Source organism: Cucurbita moschata, unplaced genomic scaffold (assembly GCF_002738365.1).
Source record: "Cucurbita moschata cultivar Rifu unplaced genomic scaffold, Cmos_1.0 Cmo_Scf00005, whole genome shotgun sequence".
In the NCBI taxonomy this organism is placed as follows: domain Eukaryota; kingdom Viridiplantae; phylum Streptophyta; class Magnoliopsida; order Cucurbitales; family Cucurbitaceae; genus Cucurbita; species Cucurbita moschata.
This window is the reverse complement of record NW_019268521.1, coordinates 750,292-761,168: the sequence shown is the minus strand read 5'-3', so window position 1 is coordinate 761,168 and position 10,877 is coordinate 750,292. Positions and strand designations below refer to the sequence as shown.

Genomic DNA, 10,877 nt, shown 5'->3' with positions numbered 1-10,877 from the left:
GAACTCAAATAGAGGAATTAGACATTATACTCAACTTAACGGCCTTAAATGAAGGCAGGGTTGCAAGTTGATATTCAACTCGGGTTCGATTCGATCGTCTTCTTTGTCCTACTCGAGCATCCTTCATTCTGCCCCTTCTCTCTCTTCTGGAAACGGTGTTCGGAGGCCTTTCCTTTCAAAAATCCAACCGCCGTGATTCGGTTTCAATATGTCTTCCACTCCCTCGATGTTAAACGCTTCGTATGTACCTACAAATACAACTTCTTGCTCTTTAGTTTCCCATATCCTTCCACATACGAGTGACTACGAAAAGTATGGTGAAGTAAGAAGGGAGGCAAGTGACTTACTATATTTGTATTGTAGTCGTGGGTTGTTTATCACACTTGTGTAATGTTCATCACTGTCGCAAATAATTATATTGTGAATTAAATCTTCGCATTTAAGGAATTTATAAGAAGAGATTTAGTATTTTATTATCAAGCCTTATACAAATTCATTATCTAGAATACCCCACTCACTAAAACGGTTTCTATAAAGTTAAGTTAGAGTTAAAAGTTCAACAGAGTCCTATAACTTGCAAGAGTTAAAAAGTTCAGTTCAACTGAGTCTAACTTGCTACCGTTAAAAAGTTGTTGCAATAGGAAGCTCATTGTCACTATTACTAAATGTGATATTTGAAATGGACTTTCATTCATATTCATAAATTTTTCAAACCGTTTGAAATATCTCTAGAATAAAGTTAGTTAAACCCTTAAAATTAATAACAGTGTTGTAAAACCGGTATGATAAACCTACAAAAATCACAACAATAGACATGCATTCTCGTAGCAACCAAACTATAATATTCATCCTGTAACAGTCCAAGTCCACTGCCAGCAAATATTGTCTTCTCCCAGTTTTTCCTTTCACGCTTCCCTTCAAAGTTTTTTAAACGTGTCTACTACGGAGAAGTTTCTACCCCCTTATAAACATTGTTTCGTTCTCCTCTCCAACCGATATAGAATCTCATACATTTCATCATTTCGTACGAGCCCTTTTTGACATTTCTCGACCATTACCATCCCTAAATCCGCACCGACATCAACATTTCAACCAAAATTTGAAAAGATTAATGTTTTAACATGGGTAAGACAACATAAAGTAGAAAAACAAAGTACATAATATCTTGGAAAACTAAAAGTCCAAGATTAACCAAAAGTTAAAGACCATGTTCACTCCAACAACTTCTTATAGAAAAGAAAATTAGTTGTCTTGATGAATGGGAAAGCTACCCATTCTTTACATGTGGCTACTTGTTTTGAAATCTATGGGCTCATAAAAGTTTGGCTTTCTCCCACAAACAAACAATAAACAAATGAACACATAATTCTTTGGCTTTATTACACCTAACAATGGAAATTCAAATATATCATTACTAGTGAATATTACAATTTATGATTCTAAATCATCAATTTGTTTGAATATTTGCACTTCCATGTATATGCATTAATTGATGAATGGAAGAGAGTTCGATTACAATTTTGTTTACATTTGGTATGATTGAAGATAAGGTCAAAATCTTATTTTTCATTATTTTAATCCAAGCTCACCCCTAGCAGATACTGTCTTTTTTGGGCTTTCCCTCTCGAGTTTTCTCTCACGGTTTTTAAAACGCATCTGCTATGGACAGGTTTTCATACCCCTGTAAAGGATGTTTCGTTCTCCTCCATAACCAACGTGGGATTCTTACACTGATTTTTTTTATAACATAAATTTTAAGAACTCATTTTAAAGAACCATGGTGATTTATATACGTGTGTGTTCATGGAAATGTTCATTGCCTAAATATATAATGCAATGTCACGTGACTAAGATTCAAATTAGGATTTAGAATATAGATTCAGGCTAGATTCTCTTGTTTCTCGTAGGATGTGGTCATGTTACTTGCTCATTTCTTATAAGAGTGAAGACTGTCACCACATAATTTTGGAGTTCTTATGGTTGAGCTAATTAAGATCACTTTGTTGGTATAGATAGTAACTTTTAATTCTTTTAAACCTTCTTTAGTCATCTTACCCTCAATATCGCTATTATTTGAATGTGGTATCGTTCATTTACTTAGGTATTAGATTCTAAAATAGGATTTTATCAAACCTAAAAAATACTTACACCAAGATCTGTGAGGACGACAAATGCAGGGAAGAATCTTTGTTTAAACTGAGAAGGGGGAGAGATAGTCAGAGATTTTTTTCTGTCAATTAAACTAGACGAGAGGTGCATATTATATTTTCCGTCTCTATCTCTGTTCAATTCATCACTCGCCTCAATTAAAATAAGTATTTTGGAGATTTTTTTTTCTTAAGTATTAAATAGTATTTTGTAATATAAAAATTTAAATTTTTAGAAATTAGGTGGAAAAACATTATATTATAATATTATATATTTTCTTAAGAAATACTATCAAATTTATTAAGATATTTTTTATTTTTTATTTTTAGAAAATAAATATTATCCAATTGAAAATATTCTTTGAAATAAGTATTTCTTTCAAAAATGGAGAAAATTTTCTTAGAGGGGCCATGTCTCGAATTCCTGCAAAAATAAATGAAAAATTCTAAGAAACAAAGATTGAAACAGGTGGTGGAGAAGGGACGGGACTTTGTCATCTCTATCCTGCCCTATGAACATCTCTAACACTAATCTCGGTATAACACAAACTGACATCAATCAATAACGTACACAAACTTATTTTTCGGTAAAAGATACTGGGATTAGTTCAAACGCTCGGGACCAAGGGGCGTAGCTGCTATTTCACCGGGAGTGAATGAGGCTAGGGCTATTTTACACTAATAAGAATCTCCTGACCTCTATCTAGTCTAATAAGGATCGGGGATTGTCTAAATGGTAATAAGGAAGTGGCAGCCATCGTCTCATATCACATAAAAGATAAAGTTGTTCTGCTTGTTCTCTCTTTTCCCGTGTCATTACATTCAAATCGTTATTTTCAATCAAGTTGGTCGTCGTCACACCACTCGCTGATGCGAATCTGGGAGGCTGGGTCGTCCTACATTGAATACGACTAAGCTACGAGAACGAAAAAGATGAGTATTATTTGGCTCCTACACCAAACAACATTGATTCAATTAAATACAAAAGTGATGAATTGTTGAAAAAATTAAATAATAAATATATGATAGTCAAAAGTGAAAGCAAATGAATACACAAATCCGTACGTGGAATTCCAATGGCCTCTATTAATTTCAACACACCTAATCTTGAAGAGATCTTAATTAAGAAAAAATGGAAGGTTGTAGGAGACATGCCAACCACTCTTGCCAAACCCCAACTCCTTAGTGCCTCAATTTTCCTCTAAACATATATTCCAAACTTCGTGCCTTTCCACTCGCTATTCTAACGATTTTGAAGTTTGTGTTTATTTGAATTTCGACTGCAAAGAAATCATCATGAAAATAAAAAACATGTTGAGTAAATGTCTCCCGATGCTATATTACCTCGATAAAAAACATAGGTAAAACTACACTGTAGAAACTTTACGGAATGTTTGTGTCAAAAGCATGAAGAATAAGACTTGTTATTTCAATGCTTAATTTAGCGTTGAGGAAACATCACTATACTAATAACGTTTATATCAATATGGTTTTATTTTTTACCAACGCCTTGATATCAGTTTTGAGAGACATAGCTCTATTTCAACCCAACCCAGGTAAAAAGATTCTTGTAATTATTTGAAATTTTTTGTTAATATCAATGCTAATATCTTGAATTAAGTGCGAAAAAGATAAATATACTCAAACAAAATATGGGTAGAAAAATATAAATTTATGTAACGAGAAGTGCTAATAAAGTCCCTCCGTGAAATATAAAGATGATTATTTCTATTGGGTATGACGTTTTTTATAGTGAAACTGAACGCAAACTTTAGAGTTTAAGCTCCCGAAATGCATTGAGGCACAACAGTTGACTACACATCTAAGGGTAAAGCACTATTTCGGTGCGAGTCGAGAGAGTAGTACCAAATCGAAGCAAACTCTGAATACTAGATATGATCTCAAAATAATAGGGGTCACGGTCGGCCAGTGAGACGATAAGGGGTAAGTTTCATCGTTTTTAAAACATAAATTTTTTTTAGCAATTTAGATAAAATAGTGTTTTTAACATAAAATAAATGAACGTAGAATAGAAAATATTGATGGAAGACTAAAGTACAATATGAAAATCAACTCTTTATTTATTTATTTTCTTCCATGCATGGTGTGACCAAAAAGGATATGTTTTAAAAAAAAATAATGGAAATTTCAAATGTAATAATAAATGAATAATTGATAAAGAATAATAATAAATAAATAAATAAAATCAATATATAATTAATAATAGACTCGAATATTGACTATAAACCAATTCCAGCTAGATACCACAAATTATGCCACCCATTCTTTTCTTACGTATTTTATGCACCGCCTCATATTAATTTCATATAAATAAATAATAATTTTTTAATTAATTAGTTTATTTTTATTACGTCATTAAATTTCGTTTTAATTTTCATTTATTAGGAAATATATTACAAATAATATGAATTAAAATTAATAATTATTTTTAAATAAATAATTTAAATAAAATTTGTATTTACATTTTCTCTAAAATTTACGAATCTGTTTAATTTTTAAATATTTAATTTTATGCTAAATAAATCTAAAATTCAAAATTTTAAAAATCTACCATTTTCGGAAAGATTCTGGCTTTCGTGCTTTGGAGGGTCTTCGAGATCCTTTCGATGACTTATGTTGTGTTGAAGGGATATCTATATGATCCAATTGATTGCGTAAAGCCCGTGGTAGCAATAGAACTGGGGAAAGTATACAGAAAATATAGTTCTTTTATATTCTATTAGTATTAGTTAGTGATCTCGGCTCAGTGAGTCGTTTCTTCCGTGATGAACGGTTGGCACCAGTCCTCCATTTTGTCTATGTGGATCAAAGAGAAAGGGGCTCCGCCAAAGTTCAATTAATTTAAATTTTTTTAAGAAAAATACTTTATTTAAAAATTACTATATTTACCATACAAATAGGTTTTATTAAAATTAGAAATGTGGAAAAATCATAAAAATAAAATAAAAATAAAAAATTAAATGAGTGGAAAATTCATATTAAAATTGGAGTTTATTAATTAGTTTATCAAAAAAAAAAAAAAAACCCATAAATTGATAAGGTTAGTTAAAATTACAACAACCATATAAGAAAAAGTAAAACAAACAAATTCAATATTCACACGTTTCCTCAAAATTCAACTCTTCTCTTCGCACGTGTTAGGTCACGTGCCATAAATTACTACCATTTTCATTCTACATTCTAGAATGTTCATTTATTTAAACTACTTCTAAAATTAGTTTTTTTTTTTTTTAGTGAAATCATAATTATTTTAAATTTTAAATTTAATTTGTCCCAGAAGCACAATGGAAAGGTAAGACTCAACATTAATTCGAGCATATTCTCTCCTTTGAGACATGTTTCAAGAGGGTTAGCTCTGGCTATCAAGATAGGAGGCAATCTAATGCTTGAAGTTTCAATATCAATTTGATTTGACCATATATATCATGTTGGACGGATCGGGTTATATTTTAAAAGTGAGCCTATGCACTACCGAAGAATAGACCTTGGATCGGGTTATATTTTAAAAGTGAGCCTATGCACTACCGAAGAATGGACCTCAAAGAATCAATCGATTGCATCAGATATGCGAAAACCCCCTAGAGAAGTCGAATGAATACAACTGACTTCAAGCTATCGGGAGAGGAGAGAATATGTGAGACTCAAAGAGGAGCAGCTTTTGCTACTAGGGTGGGAACGATCCCCTCATATTTTCTATACTACTAAATATAATGTCTCCACAACCCTGATACCGCTCGCCGTGCATTAAATGACTAGATTTCACATGATTTTATCGTGCAAAATTTATTGGTATATAATTTTATTTTTTATCAATTAAATTATCACCCAAATTGAAATTCTACACACGACTCTCCACAATGGTATGATATTGTCCACTTTGAGCATAAGCTCTCGTGGCTTTGTTTTACGCTTCCGAAAAGGCCTCACATGAATGGAGAAAGTATTCTTTGTTTGTAAACCTGTGATCATTTCTTAAATTAATTGAGGTGGGACTTCAATTATTCAAATTATTAATTATCAAGAAATTTACTCTTGAATGTTCAATATTATAAATTTTGAATAATTCAAACTTCGATTCACGTTTGTTCTTAAAGATAATATAAAAATTAATTCAAATGTAATATGAAAAGCTTTTTCAAACCAAAAATTATGGTTATAAATTTAAATAATTTTATAACCCAATCCAAATTTGAATAGTATAATGGAATACTCATTTGTCAACATGTTGGTCTCTTCCACGAAGGTTAGGTGTAAAAATTAATATCATTTTATAATTGGTTGGCTATCATTTGTTGCCTTGGAGGAGCTTATTTGAAAGCTATATAAAGAGAGGGGAGGCTTGGGTTTGAAGGCATAACTCAATCCCATTGAGGTACAAACATGGGGAAATCTAGGTCTTCGATGGCCTATCTCGTGGCCACGATCTTGGTGGCGACTCTAAGTATGCCATCGGTGTTTGCTGCTGATTATGTCTATTCGTCTCCGCCGCCTCCTTACTATTCATACAATTCACCTCCGCCACCGAAAGTGAAGTATGAATATAAGTCACCACCACCTCCTGTTTACTATTCTCCTCCACCGCCTGTTTATCACTCTCCACCACCTCCGGTTTATCATTCTCCTCCACCTCCCGTTTACCATTCTCCTCCACCACCTGTGTATCAATCTCCACCGCCTCCGGTTTACTATTCTCCTCCACCACCTGTTTATCACTCTCCACCGCCTCCAGTTTACTATTCTCCTCCACCACCTAAGAAGGACTATGAATACAAATCTCCACCACCACCAAAGATGGATTACGAATACAAGTCTCCACCGCCTCCTAAGAAGGACTACGAGTACAAGTCTCCTCCTCCACCCAAGAAGGATTACGAGTACAAGTCCCCTCCACCACCGAAGAAGGACTATGAGTATAAATCTCCCCCACCACCCAAGAAGGATTACGAGTACAAGTCCCCTCCACCACCGAAGAAGGACTATGAGTATAAATCTCCCCCACCACCCAAGAAGGATTACGAGTACAAGTCCCCTCCACCACCGAAGAAGGACTACGAGTACAAGTCTCCCCCACCACCCAAGAAGGATTACGAGTACAAGTCTCCACCACCACCGAAGAAGGACTACGAGTACAAGTCTCCTCCTCCACCCAAGAAGGATTATGAGTACAAGTCTCCACCACCTCCCAAGAAGGACTACGAGTACAAGTCCCCTCCACCACCCAAGAAGGATTATGAGTACAAGTCCCCTCCACCACCGAAGAAGGACTACGAGTACAAGTCTCCCCCACCACCCAAGAAGGATTACGAGTACAAGTCCCCTCCACCACCGAAGAAGGACTACGAGTACAAGTCTCCCCCACCACCCAAGAAGGATTACGAGTACAAGTCCCCTCCACCTCCCAAGAAGGACTACGAGTACAAGTCTCCCCCACCTCCCAAGAAGGACTACGAGTACAAGTCCCCTCCACCACCCAAGAAGGATTACGAGTACAAGTCCCCTCCACCACCCAAGAAGGACTACGAGTACAAATCTCCTCCACCTCCTAAGAAGGACTACGAGTACAAGTCTCCTCCACCACCCAAGAAGGACTACGAGTACAAGTCTCCTCCACCACCAAAGAAGGATTACGAGTACAAGTCCCCTCCACCACCTAAGAAGGGCTACGAGTACAAGTCTCCCCCACCACCTAAGAAGGATTACGAGTACAAGTCTCCTCCACCACCAAAGAAGGACTACGAGTACAAGTCTCCTCCACCTCCTAAGAAGGACTACGAATACAAGTCTCCACCACCACCCAAGAAGGATTACAAGTACAAGTCTCCTCCTCCACCCAAGAAGGATTACGAATACAAGTCTCCACCACCACCCAAGAAGGACTACGAGTATAAGTCTCCTCCACCACCCAAGAAGGATTACGAGTACAAGTCCCCTCCACCACCCAAGAAGGACTATGAGTACAAGTCTCCTCCACCACCAAAGAAGGACTATGAATACAAATCTCCGCCACCACCCAAGAAGGACTACGAATACAAGTCTCCACCACCTCCCAAGAAGGACTACGAGTACAAGTCTCCTCCACCACCCAAGAAGGACTACGAGTACAAATCTCCGCCACCACCGAAGAAGGACTACGAGTACAAGTCTCCTCCACCACCCAAGAAGGACTACGAGTACAAATCTCCACCACCACCCAAGAAAGACTACGAGTACAAGTCTCCACCACCTCCCAAGAACGACTACATTTATGCCTCACCACCACCTCCATACCACTACTAGAGAGATATCCTTCACATTCCTACTCTAAGGTAAGCTTTTCACAAACGAAAATCTCCCCTCGAACCCGTTTAACGATATCATCTTTTATTCCTTCATTTTACATTTATATTAACTTAATCCTATAAACTCTTGCAGGTAAAAGAAGAAAATACTCATATCAATAAAGAGATGGCCTAAGGATGATCGTCACTACGTTCAAACAATGGCCCTCCATTATTTATGTCTTGTGATCCATGTGTTCTTTTCTTTTCAAATTTAGTTTCATATTGTGTATTCATATTTTACATTAAGCAGTGAGAAAATTTCATTTAATTTCCAAACGATTCAAAAGCTTGCTTAAATATAACCATCAGCGACCACGAATCATTATAGACTAATATCAAATCTTAAACCGTTCATATTTGGATCAACATGTCGCATGTTGTTCTTCATTGTACTTGGCCATGTTTAACAAACAAATTCATACTTTTGTTGACCTAAAAAATCACTTTATAGGTCAATGTTTATTAAAATAGTAGCTCATAGTGAGGATTATTATAAACCTTTCTTTATTATTATTATTTTATTTTTTCAATTTTGAAGGTCGACTATTACCATAGTTGACCACTTTAAAATTGTTTTTTTATTAATCTTTTTAGATGTCTTGTGTAGTAGAGCTCCAATAGTTTAATTGGGTCAACCATTTATATGTTTTAAATTTGAAGATAGTAACCATTTTTAAAATTAGAATAAAATTTTATGTAACATTCATGACCATTTCTAAATAGCAAAAGAAAAAAAAATGCTTAAAATGTACCCACCGACCTAGGAAAAACATAAAATAAAATTAAAAAAAAAAAAACAATCCAATCACTTTGGTAAATTGTCATAAGTTTTGTATTTAATTTAGTTATTCACTCTCATCAATTTCATCCATTTATATTAAATAAGACTATTATTAATTTGGTTATTAATTTTGTAACCATTTTAACATTATTCTTATTTAATTTTCGATATGATTCAAACAATTATCTCTATATAATGGGCTTGTCTAGGAGATTGAGGATATGGAAATTTGATATGAGTTTGATTGAGTTTTGTGAGTCACATTGTATTTCTTGAGTGATAGTTTGGTAGGAGATTTTGTGTGAGAGTGAGGTAATCACTTGTAACACTTTGATTATTAGTGATTGATTGCTACCCGTGGATGTACGAGAATTTTTTCTCTCCGAACTACATACATATCTTGGTGTCTCTTTGTGTAATTTCGTTCATTGGTGTTGTGAGTACATTTGTTCCGCTTTCGGCCCAACAAGTGGTATCAGAGCCATATTGTGGTATTTGGGGTATTGTGAAAGTTTTAACCTCACCGACCACTAGACGTGCTCACAATCGTGTTTTCTTGAAAATCAATTTTTCAAAAATTGTGTTTTTCTACTTTCATCCAGATTACTTATTACATTACTTATTACAAATGGCAAGATTACTTATTACAAATGGCAAAGTCATCTGTAACTAAATCACAACGTGGATCGAGAATTTTGAGTTCTAATCTCGAAGTAGAGAAATTTAATGGAACAAAAAATTTTGGTGTTTGGCAAGACGAAGTTAGCGATTTTCTGGCCATGCAAGACCTTGATGCTTCTCTAGAAGAGGAGATGACTGAAGATATGATAGAAGCCAAAAATCAACAAGCTTGTGGAATTATTTGATCCTGATTGTTGTGGAATTATTCGATATTGTCAAGGATCATAAATATTCATTTATGAAGGTGACTATGGCCAAAGAACTATGGGACAAGCTTGAGGTGAAATATATGCAGGAAGAGTGTGGAAAATAAAATCCATTTGAAGAAGAAACTTTTCAGTTTTGACTTAAAAGGCGAAATATATAGAGTTTATTTTTCACACTCTTTTACATATATTTCGCCTCAAGCTTGTCCCATAGTTCTTTCACGATGGGCACCTTCATAAATGGATATTTCTGATCTTTGCCAAGACAGGATCAAATAATTCCACAAGCTTGTCGATTTAATTTCCTTCATTCGGCGTCTGTCATGTCTTCAGGCATCTCCTCTATGAGAGAAGCATCAAGGTCTTGCATGGCCAGCAAATCACCAACTTCGCGTTGCCAAACACCAAATTTTTTTGTTCCATCAAATTTCTATACTTCGAGATTAGAACTCAAAATTCTCGATCCCCGCCATGATATAATTCCAGATGACTCTGCCATTTGTAACCAGTAATCTGGATGAAAGTAGAAAAACCCAATTCTTAAAAATTTGATTTTCAAGAAAATAAGCACGACAGTGAGCACGTATAGTAGTCGATGAGGTCAAAACTTTCATAATAATCCAAAAACCACAATATGGCTCTGATACCATTTATTGTGGCCCGAAAGCGGAACGAATATACTCACAACACCGATGAACGAAATTACACAAAGAGACACTAA

General features: G+C 35.0%; 1 protein-coding gene across 2 annotated transcripts; it reads left to right on the top strand.

Moving 5' to 3' along the window:
- The first annotated feature begins 6,518 nt into the window (after positions 1–6,518).
- On the top strand, positions 6,519–8,767 carry LOC111443006 (extensin-3-like). Of its 2 annotated transcripts, XM_023080595.1 has the most exons (3): positions 6,519–6,682; positions 6,857–8,473; positions 8,580–8,767. In XM_023080595.1, exons 1-2 carry the CDS (start codon positions 6,549–6,551, stop codon positions 8,442–8,444), a joined length of 1,722 nt encoding a protein of 573 aa, XP_022936363.1. In that variant the 5' UTR covers positions 6,519–6,548; the 3' UTR covers positions 8,445–8,473; positions 8,580–8,767. The 2 variants fall into 2 exon arrangements, with proteins under 2 accessions (XP_022936363.1, XP_022936362.1); XM_023080594.1 differs by having other exon boundaries at positions 6,519–8,473.
- Positions 8,768–10,877: the final 2,110 nt, after the last annotated feature.